Below are 15809 nucleotides of genomic sequence, written 5' to 3'. Positions count from 1 at the left end.
TGCTTAACCCTGCCTGCCTGCCTGCCTGCCTCCCTCCCTCCCTCCCTCCCTTCCTTCCTTCCTTCCCTCCCTCCTTCCTTCCTTCAAGTCTTCTCTGTTGCCCAGGCTGGAGTGCAATGGTGTGATCTCGGCTCACTGCAACCTCCGCCTCCCAGGTTTAAGCAATTCTCCTGCCTCAGCCTCCCAAGTAGCTAGGATTACAGGTGCCCGCCACCATGCCCAGCTAATTTTTGTATCTTTAGTAGAAACAGGGCTTCACCATGATGGCCAGGTTGGTCTCGAACTCCTGACCTCAGGTGATCCGCCTGCCTCAGCCTCCCAAAGTGCTGGGATTACAGGCATGAGCCACCACGCCTGGCCTTATTTAATTTTTCTAGTAATTCATTTTTATTCTGTTTTATAAAATTATCATTCTGTGACAAAATAGAAATTTAAAAAGCAAAACCAATGGATCGTTCTTCACAGATGGTTTGAGAAGTTTTGGACTATAGTGGAAAGAGAACAGGTTTTGGAAGTGAATAGGGCTGAGTTGCTCAACCTCTCTGAGCCTCACCTTCCTCATCTGTACCTACCTTCCCCAGAGCTAAGAGAAATGGTACATGGAGACAAACACATATCCAGGCATATGTGCTCTGCCAGAGGTGAGGACAGAGGGTTGTGGGGGCACAGAGAAGGTCCTTCAGCTGGAGGAGTGATGAGAGATTGACTGGGGAGACGTCCTGGTGAAGGCGATGCCTGAGCTGTGCTGGGGAGGGTGGGGCTTCGGCAGCAAGGCCAGACACACTGGTGGGGGCAGCTTCCTCCTTCGCAGACCAGTTCCAGCCTAAGAGCAGGAACCGTAGGGGTGCTTAGAAGCACAGTACCTGGTGAGAGCATGCAGGCTGGCTGCATTCCTGTGGTATTTGAGGACTGATCTTGTCAGATTAGCAGCTTTGCTTTTTTTGGTTCAGGTACAAGATCCCCACGTGGGGAGTTCTTGCTGCTTGTGAGGAGCAGAAGCTGGTGAAAGCACAGAACGTGATCCTGGCCCTCCTCCGAGCTGTGTAAGGCTCCCAGCCAGGAGCAAGCAGCTCTGCAAGTTCCTCAGTGACAGGGAAGGCCCAGGTCTGAGCTCCACCCACACAAGTCCCAGCGGTGAGGCAGCAGCTCAGCAGAGAGCAAGATGCTGGCACCTTCAGGACTGTGTCCTGCTTTCCCTACTCTGTGTGCACCTGGGGAGACAGGTCACTCTCTGACTGGTCTCCCCAAATAAATAGCCAGAGCTAGAGGGGAGAAGGAGGGCTAAAGCCTCGCCTCCCCACTGTGGAGGCAGGACAGCAGTCTATGCCTGCCTCCCATGATGAGGGCCCTTGGCTCTGCCTTCTGCCCCGACACAGGCAAAGAGTCCAGATCCAGGCAAATGAAGTGTCAGAGGGAAGCCACGGCCCTACGCAGGGATCCTGAGTTCAGTGAATCTCTCAGGAGAGAGGTCTGGGCTAGAAGAAAACGAATTGCAGGTAGGTCCATATACAACCCCCAGAGCATGGATGAGATTGTCCAGGGATGATGTGGCGAGTATTGGGCCACATGGCCTCTGTTCACAGGAGTTCCTGGTCAGGGAAACACACACCTGATAGGTGGCAGCAGCACGAAAGCAGGCCTGTTGGCAGCTGGCCCTGTGACATCTTTGTGGCCCTTGTGTTGGGATAGACCCATCCTCTCTCCCTGGGTTCCAAGGGCTTAGTGTGGGGAAGTTTCCCGCAGTGGACAACTTCCGAGCATAGTTTGAAAACAGAAGATTAGCCGGGCGCGGTGGCTCAAGCCTGTAATCCCAGCACTGTTGGGAGGCCCGAGCGGGCGGATCACGAGGTCAGGGAGGGATTGAGACCATCCTGGCGACACACGGTGAAACCCCGTCTCTACTAAAACCTTACAAAAAACTAGCCGGGGCGGAGTTGCGCGGGGCGCTGTAGTCCCGGCTCCCCGGTGAGGGAATGTCCCCCAATGAGAATGGCGTGAACCCGCGGGAGGCGGGGAGCTTGCCACTGGGGAGGCCTTGAGGATCCGGCCACAGCCCCAGCCTGGGGCCGAGCCGAGCTGGGTGACAGAGCGAGACTCCGTCTCAAAAAAAAAAAAAAAAAAAAGAAAACAGAAGATTGGGGCTGGTCATGTGGCGACCAGCCTGACCGACATGGAGAAACCCCATCTCTACTAAAAATACAAAATTAGCCAGGTGTGGTGGCACATGCCTGTAATCCCAAGCTACTCAGGAGGCTGAGGCAGGAGAATCGCTTGAACCCGGAAGGTGAAGGTTGCAGTGAGCCGAGATCACGCCATTGCACTCCAGCCTGGGAGACAGAGCGAGACTCCATCTCAAAAAAAAAAAGAAAAAGAAAACACATGATTGGAAAAACAGTGACACCTTTTGCTTTGCTGCCCAGCCCCTTCAGATAGTGTGTCTGGGCCAGAGGCCAATTGCCAGTTGCAGAACTTGCTCTAAGAAGCAAATGCCCAAATGGAGCAAGTCCTCCAAATGGAGAAGGCATGTGCTTGAGGCCTGAGCTCGGACACTAGCTCTGATGAGGGGTGGCTCTGCCTGCTGTCTCCACTGGCCTTGCTCCCATGTGTCCAGGGTGACTGTGATCAGTGAGGGTCTGGCCAGGTTAAGGGCTGTCGCCACCACATTCCCCGTCTCCATCACCATCCTCATTCGTACCTCAAGACCAGCAAGAGGGATTAAGGGCAGGACTCTGCCAGCTATATGTTCACCCTTAGGCCACTTCTGACCATCTCAAACCCCCTGCCTCTGTCCCTGTGCTCTTCTCTTCCTGCCCTGTGGCTGTTGCACACACAGGGGCCCCTGATACCCAAGTCCCTTCCTCCAAAGGGCTTCTCTCTGCCCCTCCCTACCCCTGAGGGAGTATGCAAGAACTGATTGGATCAGGCCCCATGAGCTCATGTGGGCCTCCTGATGGAAAGAATCCTTCCTCCTGACCTTTTTTAACATGGTCAGCAGCTGCCTCTGATTTAGCCAGTTCTGCCTGTAGCCTAGTCATTTTGGGGGCAAAATGAAGAAAAGTGCAAGAGGCAGTAGGGCAGGGCACAGCACACCGTGACCCACACTCAAGGCTGTGGGGAAAGCCAGCTCATCCAGGAGGCCTGGGCTCCTGACACAGCCCTGTCTCCAGTGGGCCCACTCCAGGAAAGTTGCCGACTCTCATAGAGATGCATTTCTTTGCTACCACTCAGATTATTGGGAGGAAACACAGGGTTCAGAGACCCCAGTGTGGCCAAGGAAAGCTGTCGGCAAAGGCACAGCTGCATGTAGAGTGCAGGTTCAGGAGCAAAGGGTGAGCCTGGCTCTATCCATCTCTGATCCAGTCCTCATCAGGTACTCCACAGAGGAGCATTTGCTAAAGGAAGAAAGGTAGGACCAGCCATTTCTGCCATTCATCTGGATCCCAAGGGCCGTCCTTCATGAGCAGCAGGTCTCTTCCTGTCTAGCCTTGAGCCCCTTTCTCTAACCCCTGGAGTGCTAGATGCAGAAAGGGAGGGCAGTGGAGGGATGTGGTCTATGTGGGTTACAGCCACCATGTTCTCCCTAGCCAGAGGTTGATCATTTTTTCCAGCCTGTGACTGGGCCTGATTTCAGACCTTTTCTGAGTGTAGGCCTAGATTTCAGGAAGTAGAGAGCTTTTGAGCTGAGGCAAAAGTGGTCTTACTGTACTTAGACTGTCATCTGTTGGCACTGCAGTGAGGCTGGTCAGAGGAAGAGGGGTACATCTTTACCATCTGGCCTCACCGCTGTTTCACTGATCCCTATGGCTGGACCTTGTGTGCCTGTGCCAGGTTCACAGCATCTCCTTCCTGCTTTCTCAGCAGAGATGGAATACAGCTGGGAGCTCCTCTGCCTCAGTCTGGGGAAGTGAAAAGAACTTAGGTTTTGAAATCAGGCAAGCCTGGGTTAGAATCCCAACTTTGCCACTTTGCTAGCTGTATAACCTTGGACAAGCCCTTAGTCATGTTAAACATCAGCCTCCTTATCTGCAAAATGCTAATAACAGCCCCCATCTCATGGGCATTTATGGGGATTACACGAGATAATGTCCATGATATGTGTGGCCTGGTGCCTGGCATGCAGCGAGTGCTTCGTCTGGGGTGGTAAGTGTGGTTCTGTCTTTATGCCCTGACTGCCTCAACTCTCATGGAGACCTTCCAGTAATATGTCTTGGTGTGGAGCTGTCAAGACTTGTATAGACTGCGTACAAACCGAGGTGATTGGCATTTGTTGATACAGAAATACTTCCACATATCGGGAAGTGTGGCTTTTGGCAACTCCAGCTACACAGGATGCAACAGATGACTTGTAATTTATGCTGATGCATAAGTTTAGTTTAAGCTGATGCTTAAATTAATAAATTAAATTAATAATTTAAGCTGATGCTTCCTGGTGCCCTAACCCCTAGATGCCAATGCCCTACTAACCCATAGTCTTTTGTGCCTTTGTGCTGTGCCTGCTAGTCCCCCAACCTGGAGTGCTTCTCCATATTCTTTGCCTTAAGAACTACTGCTTTGGCCGGGCGCAGTAGCTCACACCTGTAATCCCAGCACTTTGGGAGGCCAAGGCGGGCAGATCACCTAAGGTCAGGAGTTCGAGACCAGCCTGATCAACATGGAGAAACCCCGTCTCTACTAAAAATACAAAATTAGCTGGGCATGTTGGCACATGCCTGTAATCCCAGCTACTCAGGAGGCTGAGGCAGGAGAATCGCTTGAACTCGGGAGGCGGAGGTTGCGGTGAGCCAAGATCACGCCATTACTCCAGCCTGGGCAACAAGAGCGAAACTCTGTATCAAAAAAGAAAGAAAGAAAGAAAACTACTGCTTTTACTTCAATGAGTAACTTGAATGTTGCCTGGCATCAGACACAGCAGTCTCTGCTCAGAGAACTGCTTGTGGCAGGCCTCTCCCCTCCAAAGGGGCGTGGACAAGGCAGGCGCTCAGCTTGGCCAGCTTCCCACATGCATGTACTGTCTGGAGTGTCCGTCCTCACATTCTCCACCTTTAAAACTCCAGCTCAGATGTCACCTTCCCTGTGAAGCTTTTCCTGCCCTGGAGCTCCCCCAGCTCTGTGTGCACCTGTCTCTGTAACAGTTTTGTGTATATTGCATTATAGTTCCCTCCTGAGACCTATACTGATCCTTGTCTAATTTTTACCTCTATCTTACCCTCCATCACCACTTGGTGACTGACTAAATTGGGGACAGCTCCCATTTCCCTTTATCTATCCATTCCTTGCAGCTGGCTTGGGCTTGGGGCGGGAAATGGAAGCGGCGGGTCCTGCTGACCTAGTTGTGCATTCTACCACATCCAGGCCCACTGTGCAGCTGGGCCCAGCACTCTGGGATTCCTTCCCAGGACCAACACCAGCAGCATCAACAGTGGGCAGAGCCAGGCGCAGTGGCTCCACTTGTAATCCCAACACTTTGGGAGGCTGAGGTGGGAGGATCACTTGAGCCCAGGAGTTTGAGACCAGCCAGGGAAACATAGCGAGACTCTGTCTCTACCAAAAAAAAAAAAAAAAAATTAGCATAATGGTGTGCACTTGTAGCCCTAGCTACCACTCAGGAGGCTGAGGCAGAAGGATCGCTTGAGCCAGGGAGGTTGAGGCTACAATGAGCTGTGATCATGCTACTGCACTCCAGCCTGGGTGACAGTGTGAGACCCAGTTTCTTTTCTTTTCTTTTTTTTTTTTTTGAGACGGAGTCTCGCTCTGTCACCCAGGCTGTAGGCTGTAGTGTAGTGGCGCGGTCTTGGCTCACTGCAAGCTCCGCCGCCCGGGTTCACACCATTCTCCTGCCTCAGCCTCCCGAGTAGCTGGGACTACAGGCGCCCACCACCACGCCTGGCTAATTTTTTGTATTTTAGTAGAGACGGGATTTCACCGTGTTAGCCAGGATGATCTCGATCTCCTGACCTTGTGATCTGCCCACCTCGGCCTCCCAAAGTGCTGGGATTACAGGCTTGAGCCACTGTGCCCGGCTGAGACCCAGTTTCAAAAAAACAGTGGACAGAGTCTAAAGTGGCTCTAAGGACATATTAAATTCTGGATTATTCTTCCTTCAAAACATTGAGTTTGATGGTCTCCCTCCGTTGACTCAAATAACTGGATATTGCATGTCTGTCTGTTCACTCATGTAATACATTTTTATCGAGTGCCGGGCACTGTGTGGACACTGGGGAAATGGTTTTTAAAAATGCAGGCATAGTCCCAGCTCACTGTCTGGGAGAAGTAAAGTGAAGTTGTAGCTCAGGGTTTCAGAGACATTCAAGTCAAGCTGAAGAGTGAGAGACTTGGTTGGGCACTGTGTGGACACTGGGGAAATGGTTTTTAAAAATGCAGGCATAGTCCCAGCTCACTGTCTGGGAGAAGTAAAGTGAAGTTGTAGCTCAGGGTTTCAGAGACATTCAAGTCAAGCTGAAGAGTGAGAGACTTGGTTGAGTGCTGCCTCACAGCTGCATTTCAGTGCCTGGCTCTGACCTGGCCACAGCACACACCATTGCTAAGTGTGAGGCTGTGGGGAGGCCACCCTGCACCCACTCCAGGCTGGAGGCAGTCACAGTAGCTGTGCGGGCAGTGGCAGGAATGAGACTATGACAGCCCTGGAGCCTCAGAAAAACTGGCTTGTGAATGACTTTGCACGGACCAGGGTTGTAGACAAACAGAAATGACATCTGAAAAGACTCCTCTGAGCAAGTCCCCTGGCACATTCACACAAGTCAAGTTCAAACAAAAGGCTGTTGATGACATTTCTTCACACAAGTCACGAAAAGCTTCAGACCAAGGGTGAGCAGTTTCTGCTTCTGCAGTTCGGAGATCATAAAGAATAAAGAATGGATTGGGGAAAGCATAGCTCCATCACTAAGCCAGCCTCCGCCCCCTAGAATGGGGCCTGTCTGGTCAGTATGATGTTCTTAATCCTGGGAGATGCCACAGAGGCCCCAGTCTGGCAGAGAGTGTCCTCAGGGTGTGGGAGAAGCTTCCTCCTCCCCTTCCACCTCTGTGGAGCAGTGACCAGGCCTCCAGATAAGAGCATGCTTGCATCAGCACCTCATAGATCCCGATCCGGACCTGCCCATGGTGACTGCTGCCCCGCTTCCAAGCTCCAGAGACCCTAAGTATTCTGCCCCTCCCCGAACCCCTAAGCACTCACTGTCTACCAAGCCTAGTGCACAGGTCTAGGGGAGAGTGACAGATAAGAAACTGAGTGGGGGCTGGACGTGGTGGCTCATACCTGTAATCCCAGCACTTTGGGAGATCAAGGCAGGCGGATCACCTGAGGTCAGGAGTTCAAGAACAGCCTGGCCAACATGGCAAAACCCTGTCTCTACTAAAAATACAAAAAATAGCTGGGCATGGTGGCTCACACCTGTAATCCCAGCTACTTGGGAGGCTGAGGCAGGAGAATCATGTTAACCTGGGAGATGGAGGTTGCAGTGAGCTGAGATGGCGCCATTGCACTCCAGCCTGGGCAACAAGAGCAAAACTCTGTCTTGGGGAAAAAAAAGACAGACAGAAACTGAGTGGGCATTGTGGTTACTATAGCAACAGAGCAAGCACAAGGAGCTGTGTGTGCTCTGATAAGAGCGCCTGACCAAACTGCAGGCAGGAGAGGCTTCCTAGAGGTGGTGACACCTGTGCTGCCTATTGGAGGACAGTTAGAAACTGGCCAGGTAGAGAATCTAGGGAAGGGCAGGAATCACGTGGAGGGAAGGAGACACACTTGGAAGTAATTTGGGCTGTTGGAGTACAAGTCCTTGGCAAGAGGCCTTGAATGTCATGCTGAGAAGTTTGAACTTTATTATGAGATCAACCAAGGTTTCAAAGCAGGGAGAGAAGGACAGCATCAGATTTGTGCTTTAGAAAGGTCATTGTCTGAAATGGGGAGAAAGGGTTACAGGAAGTGGGACTGAGAAAGGTAATGCTTGGGAAGAGGTGATAAGGACAAGTTCATGTGATATTAGGAGAGGAGAAATGACAACATTAGGTGCTGGTGGCGGGATGAGTAAAAATGGATTCCTAGTTTCTGTTTCAGGCAGCTGGCAAGATAGCGGCACCATTTCCTAACCTAGGGAACACAGGGAGAAGAGCACGCTTACGGGGCAGCTGTTGAGTTCATTTGGGGAGAACGCTCAGCTTGAAGTTCCTGCGGGACATCTCTGTGAAGCACCCAGGTCCTTTAAGGGATTTTTTCCCCCAATTTCTTCCTATTGTAAACAGAGTATCTATGTACAACATTCGTATAAATAAGTCTTTATGCAGCTTCCTCACTATCTCTGACATAGTGAAAGAAATTTTTTCATTACATCACATGAATTTGTAGTATCTCTCCCTTTGAGTCACCAAACTTCTCAACGTGAAACCTGTTCACTTAAACTTCCTTCCCTCCCCTTCCTCCATCACTTATTTTATAAGCATTTCCATATACTGGGCACCGTGCTGGGTATTAAGGATGAAAAGTAATACATAATCCTTACCCCAGAACTTCAGTCTAAAGTGAGTCAGACATGAAAACAAAATTATGTTGTGCTGACATGATGGTAAATGGAAGTCTAGGGTGCCACGAATACACAGAAAGGAGACACCTAATCAAAGTGAGGTGTCAGAAGGGGCTTTTCTCCTAAGGTAGATCACTGGGCTCACTCCTCTTCTGCTGTTATTGTTTACAGGACTTCTTGACCTTCATTCTGATCATCTGCTAGCATTAAAGGGCCAAAGAAGACCTTTTCATTGGTTTGCTGGTGATTGCTGACTCACCATCATGAAGTTGAAAAGTTGTCTTTCTTTTTTGTTTTAGTTTTGTTTTTGGCAGGGGTCGGTGCCATAAGTGTCAGTGGGTGGGATACATTATGTCAGTAGCTCCTTAAGATACATGGTCTGTGGACCTGAAGTATTCATGGCCCCTCAAGGCCACACGCAACCAGAGCCAAGCAGCCGGGCCTTTCCCAGGGCTCCCGACCTCCTCTGGAGTCATCACTGTCTGCCTCACGCTCCCATATATTTTCAACACTGCTGGTTCTCAAAGACACCCAGGTAAGGACATATCATGGCCCCTTTCAGCAGCCTGGGAAAATGCCTTGGAAGTTTCTTTTTCTCCCCTACTGTAAGCCTGCAGGACAGGAAGGATCTGTGACAGAGAATACCTGGGAGAAGCCATCTTTTGGGGGAAAGTGGTCAGAGAAAGATTTTTAAAGGAGGTGATTTTTTTTCAAGGCGCGGTAGCTCACACCTGTAATCCTTGCACTATGAAGCTCAGGCAGGCCGATCACTTGACCCCAGTAGTTTGAGGCCAGCCTGGGCAACATGGCGAAACCCCATCTCTACTAAAAGAAAAAAAAAAAAATTAGCCACGTATGATGGGGGTGTGCACCTATAGTCCCAGCTACTCAAGAGGTTGAGGTGGGAGGATCCCCTAAGCCCAAGAAGTTGAGACTGCAGTGAGCCATGATTGTGCCACTGCACTCCAGCCTGGGTGACAGAGTGAGACCCTATCTCAAGAGAAAAAAAAAGATTAAGGAATTAGGCAGTTGAAAAATGACAGGGTAGGTATTGTAGACAGAGGGAATGCATAAACTGAGAACATGATGCACGTAAGGACATTCAGATAACTGCACATGGTTTGGTACATTTGGCACATAGTGTTACATCCTAGATGCTGGAAGACAGGCTAGAGAAGTAATCTAGAGCAAGATCATGGAAGACCTCACAAGTCACTCCAAAAGGACTCTAGATTACATTCTTAAAGATGTGGGAAATTAGGCCAGGCGCGGTGGCTCATGCCTGTAATCCCAGCACTTTGGGAGGCCGAGGTGGGTGGATCACGAGGTCAACAGTTCAAGACCAGATTGCCCAAGATGGTGAAATGCCGTCTCTACTAAAAATACAAAAATTTGCCAGGTATGGTGGCAGGCACCTGTAATCCCAGCTACTTGGGAGGCTGAGGCAGGAGAATTGCTTGAACCCGGGAGGCAGAGGTTGCAGTGAGCCGAGATCACACCACTGCACTCCAGCCTGGGCGACAGAGCAGACTCTGTCTCAAAAAAAAAAAAGATATGGGAAATAATTCACATGTTTTAGGCGAGAGACGAGATTGACTTAATCAGATTGGCCATTCCAAAAGATTGCCCTCACCCAATGTGGAAGATAAATTGGAGGAGGGAACTTGGAAGCATGAAGCCCAGTTAGGAGGCTGTTGTGGTGACTGGTGAAGGCAGTCCCATGGGGATGGAGAATAAAGACTATTTGAAGAATGCTGAGAAAATAGAATCAAAGTGTCCCTTCTCTCCTCCCAGAACATCTTATAAGGTACTTCTCCATCGCCACCACATGTCCTGATGACATTGTTGTCTGTCTGCCCCTCCAGAGCACAAACTGCATATTATTTCTCTTTGTGGCCAGCCCTAGCCCCTGACAGTACCTGGCACTGATTAGGTGCTCAGCAAGTGCTTATTGAGTATGGAAGGCTAGGGAAAGGGAAGAATCTGGAATGACTCCCAGGTTTTTGTCTTCAAAGGTAGGTGTATTAGTCTGTTTTCATGCTGCTCATAAAGACATACCCAAAACTGGGCAATTTACAAAAGAAAGGGGTTTAATGGACTTACAGTTCCACGTGGCTGGGAAGGCCTCACAATCATGGCAGAAAGTGAGAGGCATGTCTCACATGGCAGCATTCCCTCACATGGCAGGGAAACTCCCATTTTTAAAACCATCAGGCTGGGTGCAGTGGCTCATGCCTGTAATCCCAGCACTTTGAGAGGCCGAAGTGGGCAAATCACCTGAGGTCAGGAGTTTGAGACCAGCCTGGCCAACATGGTGAAACCCTGTCTCTACTAAAAATACAAAAATTAGCTGGGCATAGTGGCTCACACCTGTAATCCCAGCTACTCAGGAGGCTGACGCAGGAGAATCACTTGAACCCGAGGGGTGGAGGTTGCAATGAGCCAAGATCATACCACTGTACTCCAGCCTGGGTGACAGAGTAAGACGCCGTCTCAAAATAAATAAAGCCATCAGATCTCGTGAGACTCATTCACTATGACGCGAATAGCACAGGAAAGACCCGCCCCCATAATCAATCACCTCCCATCAGGTTCCTCCCACGACACATAGGAATTGTGGGAGTTACAATTCAAGATGAGATTTGGGTGAGGACACAGCCAAACCATATCAGTAGGAAAATTGGAGGTGCCATTGATTGAGGTAGAGAACCCAAGAAGAAGATCATTTGTTTCTTTTATTTGATTTCTGACTTTTGGGAGGAGGAAAGGGCAGAGATGATGAATTTGGTTGTGTGCATAATGAGTTTGAGATGCCTCTGGGACATTTAAGGAAAGATGTAGATAGTCGTTTGTATATGTGGGTCTGGGGTTCCCAGGGAGAGGTCAGAGTTAAAGATGATGCAGTGGGAGTTATCAGCAAGCACATAGATGAAGTTTTGGCAGCAGCAAAGTTGTGTGGGGAAGGTGTGTTAACTGGGTCCCAAATTGGCAGCTTATGAGCTAAATCCACCTGTAGACATGCTTTATGGCACAGTGTTTTAAAATAATGTGAATATTTTTAGACAGTGTGTAATTCTAGCTTGCTGTAACCCTGCCCCTTCTTGTTGTCTTATATCTGGCCCAGTACACATATTTACCATACCTTCTTGGCTCTTTTAGGCATTTGAGTTGGTAATTCTTTAAGGAAGAAGAAAACGGAATGACCTAGCTCTGGGGAATACCAATATATAACGGTTGAATAGGATGAAGGAGAATAGGAAAAAAATGGCTGGAAAGATTAGAGGAAGTCAGAAGAGAATAGAATTTCTCTCCAAAATTATGAGAGGCTATATAGGCAACGTACTTGTATAATAAAGTATAAAACGTAGATTCCACTTCATCCAACAGTTCCACTTATAAATATTGTACATACAGAAGTAATCATATGTATGTATGCATTACTATAATATGCTGTTGCAGCATGTTTATGATAACAGCAAAAAACTGGAAACAGCCTAAGTGCCTCTGAGCCAAGCATGGTTCATGTAGTATGTCCCTGTGATGAAATAGTATGTAGCCATGAAAAATGATGTCAGACTGTATTTACTGGCATGCTCCCACAGTTTATTGTTAAATTTGTTAAAAAGCAAGTTATGGGACACTATATATAAGATAATTCCATTTATGTTAAATGTCTGTTTATGGAAGGAAAAGTCTGGAAGCTTTCACACACAAATCACAAGAACTTCCCAATAGCTAAATCTAGTAGACCTTTCTCTGGCCTCTGTGCCTTTGACCTGTCTGTGGCTTTTGACACTGTTTAACCTTTCTTGGCTTTCTGCTTCTTGTCTTTTTTCCCTAAATTTAGTCCCATAGGCTGGCACTCAGGACTGAAAAATGGCAGAGTCATTCCTGGGAGAACCCTTCAAAACTAGCAGTTTGTTTAAACCCTGGGCATACCTAAAGCAAGGCACTTACTGGGCAGTTCTTCCTGGAAAGGAGCAGTTAGGGACAGTATCTTCCTGACTCTCACCCCCTTGAATCTACATATCTCTTCTGGGATAAAACCCTTCCTAGGGCTCTGAGTACAAGTTTCCTCTCCTTGCCCACGTCCCCCACCCTCTAGCAAAGTTGCCTGGCTAGCCCCTCTCTCCCACGCCTTCTGTTCAATCAAGGGGTTATTTTTAACTGTGTTGTGTATACCATGCTTAAATCCTGGCAAAACACCAGAGCTTTGGAAGAGACACTGGAGATGGAAATAGTCTCCCACAACCCCTGGCCCCTTTCCAGCGCTTTTCCTTTTAAAGAGAGTAAACAACTAATCCAAACTGTAGACAGCCCAATGAAGAAAGTCCCTAGATGCTAGCACTGAGCAGCTGAACCCACAGCCTTGGCCATGACATTAGACTGGAGGCTGGACCTGCTGCCTCTTTGGGCCTATCTTCAGCCCAGGGTGAGTCCAGGGAGAAGATGGTTCTTGCCACTTTCCTGGGCTTGGTGGTTCTAGAACCCTGTATCTTGGAATCATAGAGATTACTTAGTCCATTCCCCATTTCCAATAGCTAGAAGTCCTTGACCTGCGGAAACAGCCCATTCATTTCGAGATACTCATCAGTAATTGCAGAGGCTTAACTATGAAAAGCCAAAATCTGCCTTTCTGCAGCTTCCCCCTGTGGTCTTAGTTCTGCCTGCCAGAGCCACATAGGACAAGTCTAATCCCTTTTCTCCATCATTTGTTCAGAGATTTGAAGCTGGTGATGTCTCTTACCAGACATCTCTGCCCTTATAGGGTATCATAAAGGGCCCCTCCCTATCAGAAAACCAGAGAAGAAGTGGTTTTCTTCTCAGGGAGCATAGCAGGAGAAGCATCTCCCCATTTTTGATGCTCCTCATAATGCCTCACACCCAAAAGACACGATTTTCTTCAATGGTCATGTCCCACTGACTATAAGCCTGTTCTTGACATGCTCTTGCCAAGCCCCCTCCCTTCCTTCTCAGCACGTATGATGGAATGTGTGAGTCCAAACCAAGCTTGGCAAGGTAGCTGTCATTCTGGAGTATTTTGGATCCTCTTTGGTCTCCAATATAAACTGTTCCTTTCCTTTCTCTTTGTCTTGCATAGATTTGAGGATTAAGCCATTCTGTTCTTGTCTAAACAGTACACATAAAAAGAGCGACTGAGAGGCCGGGCGCGGTGGCTCAAGCCTGTAATCCCAGCACTTTGGGAGGCCGAGACGGGCGGATCACGAGGTCAGGAGATCGAGACCATCCTGGCTAACACGGTGAAACCCCGTCTCTACTAAAAGCTACAAAAAACTAGCTGGGCGAGGTGGCAGCCGCCTGTAGTCCCAGCTACTCGGGAGGCTGAGGCAGGAGAAAGGCATGAACCCAGGAGGCGGAGCTTGCAATGAGCTGAGATCCGGCCACAGTACTCCAGCCAGGGTGACAGAGCGAGACTTTGTCTCAAAAAAAAAAAAAAAAAAAAAAAAGAGCGACTGAGATAAGCCTAACGCAGAAACTTGCCCCCTACGCTGCAGGCAGTTAGCAGGGCTTCTGTCCTCTGAAGTTCACTAGCTTCTATCTCTCAGACCACCCTCCCTGTAGCCTACATCGCTATCCATCTCACACCTGGCCAAATCCACCTGGAAGGGCAGTTGCCTCATGCTTTCCTAAACCTTGTCATGGTCCGCATGTGGTATCTGAGAGCTCCAGGCAAGGACTCATGCCCTAAAGAAGAACCACAAAGTTCTAGAAGGAGCATTTACCCCAGAGTCAGAAATCAGAGGCTCAAACCTGGCTCAGCACCTTCTCTCTTTGGACAAGTCACTCAAACTCTAAATCTCAGTGTCTTCATCTGTAAATTAGGGGGAATGCCTATCTACTTACTTCAAATGAATTTTGTGAGGCTAAAATTATATTGTATAATGAAAAATAGAGCAAGGTGTTGATAATTATTTCGTAAACATTTATTGAAACCCTGCCAGTATGTAAGCCCTGTAAGTGACATAAGTAGGAATCCCATGAGCCCTGTTGAATTTTGATCCAGCAGGAGGTCTGCTTAGGCCGCCAGGCCATCGCAATCACAGGCCATGCTGGGAGGAGGAGAGCCCAGGTATGGGGAAGGGAACCTGGGACAGGGCAGAGCAAAGGCTTCTCAGAAGGGGCTGGAGTCAAGCTGAGAACAGGCCACCTTCACTGGTCTGGTCTGGTGTCAGGACACATGTTGTGCATAAAAGCCTGAAACCCAAGGGAGGCAAGGCGGGAGCGAGACCTCAGGGGTTGGAACTGGAAATGGAGAAGCTCTCAGAGAGCTATGTCTCTGGAGGGTGGGGGTGGGAGCTGGTTGATATGAGGCTGAATCCCAGGCCAGGACCTATGGTTCGTGCATGTGAACTGTTCCTGGGAGAGCTGTGATGGGAAGAGGACAGGCTTGAAGCTAGTGGGGACGTGGCCATGGGGTGAAGTGGGTGTCTGCAGAGAGGAAAAGTAGAATGTTTGCAAGGGCCACTGTGGAAAGGAGAAGAGGCTGGTACTAGAGAACCCCAAAACTATTGAGCACGGAGCAGGCCAAGTGGGCCAGGAGTCTGTGGTGGCCACCTGTCTGCTTGTGTAGGTTTTCCCCAGCAGGTTTCGTCCTCCCAGTAGTGAGGTAAAGATTCTGAGAAGTAACCCCCATGCCAGAAAGCTTGGCCCAGATTGATTGTGCCTCCTAGGATTCATGTGTAGGAAACAGCCTCTGTTCCTGAAGTGAGGAGAAAGATGCTGGGGCTTGGGGCAGTGACAGGACTCAGGCCATTTCAGAAGGGAGCAGCCATGGCCCAAATGAGCAGCTGGCCACAGATAATAGTTCCCAGGACTGTCCTACATGTGGGACAACAGCAGGCTCCAGTGGATGGAGCACTCCAGCCTCTTTGGAATGAGGTGGCCAAAGTACTTGGCAAGGCTGTGCACTGTAACAATGAGGGGACCAGAAGAACCCTGGTAGAGAACTCAGAAGGAGGCTAGGGATACAGCCAGGCAATGTGCTACATGAACCTTTGAGACTGAGATGTGAGCCCATGGGTGATGGCTGTTGGACCTGTGTTAATGGAGTGTGAGGGAGAGGCTGGGGTGTGAGGGAGGGACTAGGGTGTGTGGGAGAGGCTGGGATGTGGGAGAGGCTGGGGTGTGAGGGAGAGGATGGGGTGTGAGGGAGAGGCTGGGGTGTGAGGGAGAGGATGGGGTGTGAGGGAGAGGATGGGGTGTGAGGAAGACGCTGGGGTGTGAGGGAGAGGCTGGGGTGTGAGGGAGAGG

General features: G+C 49.5%; 1 protein-coding gene across 12 annotated transcripts in view; it reads left to right on the top strand.

The window, feature by feature from the left end:
- ST3GAL3 (ST3 beta-galactoside alpha-2,3-sialyltransferase 3) overlaps nucleotides 1-15809 on the top strand; it is a 243850-nt gene that overhangs the window by 169186 nt on the left and 58855 nt on the right. The window contains exon 1 of one of the 12 annotated variants that reach the window (XM_017881893.1): nucleotides 8853-9072. The exons of the other annotated variants lie outside the window; for them this stretch is intronic. Coding sequence (XP_017737382.1) covers nucleotides 8912-9072 — 161 coding nt within the window. The 5' untranslated portion in view covers nucleotides 8853-8911. Of the gene's footprint in view, nucleotides 1-8852; nucleotides 9073-15809 lie in introns of those variants that run through there. 12 annotated transcript variants of the gene reach the window in all.

The sequence above is a fragment of the Rhinopithecus bieti genome, unplaced genomic scaffold (genome assembly GCF_001698545.2).
Source record: "Rhinopithecus bieti isolate Rb0 unplaced genomic scaffold, ASM169854v2 scaffold_12155, whole genome shotgun sequence".
Lineage (NCBI taxonomy): Eukaryota > Metazoa > Chordata > Mammalia > Primates > Cercopithecidae > Rhinopithecus > Rhinopithecus bieti.
Note: the sequence above shows the minus strand (reverse complement) of the source record. Positions and strands in the feature narration are given on the sequence as shown.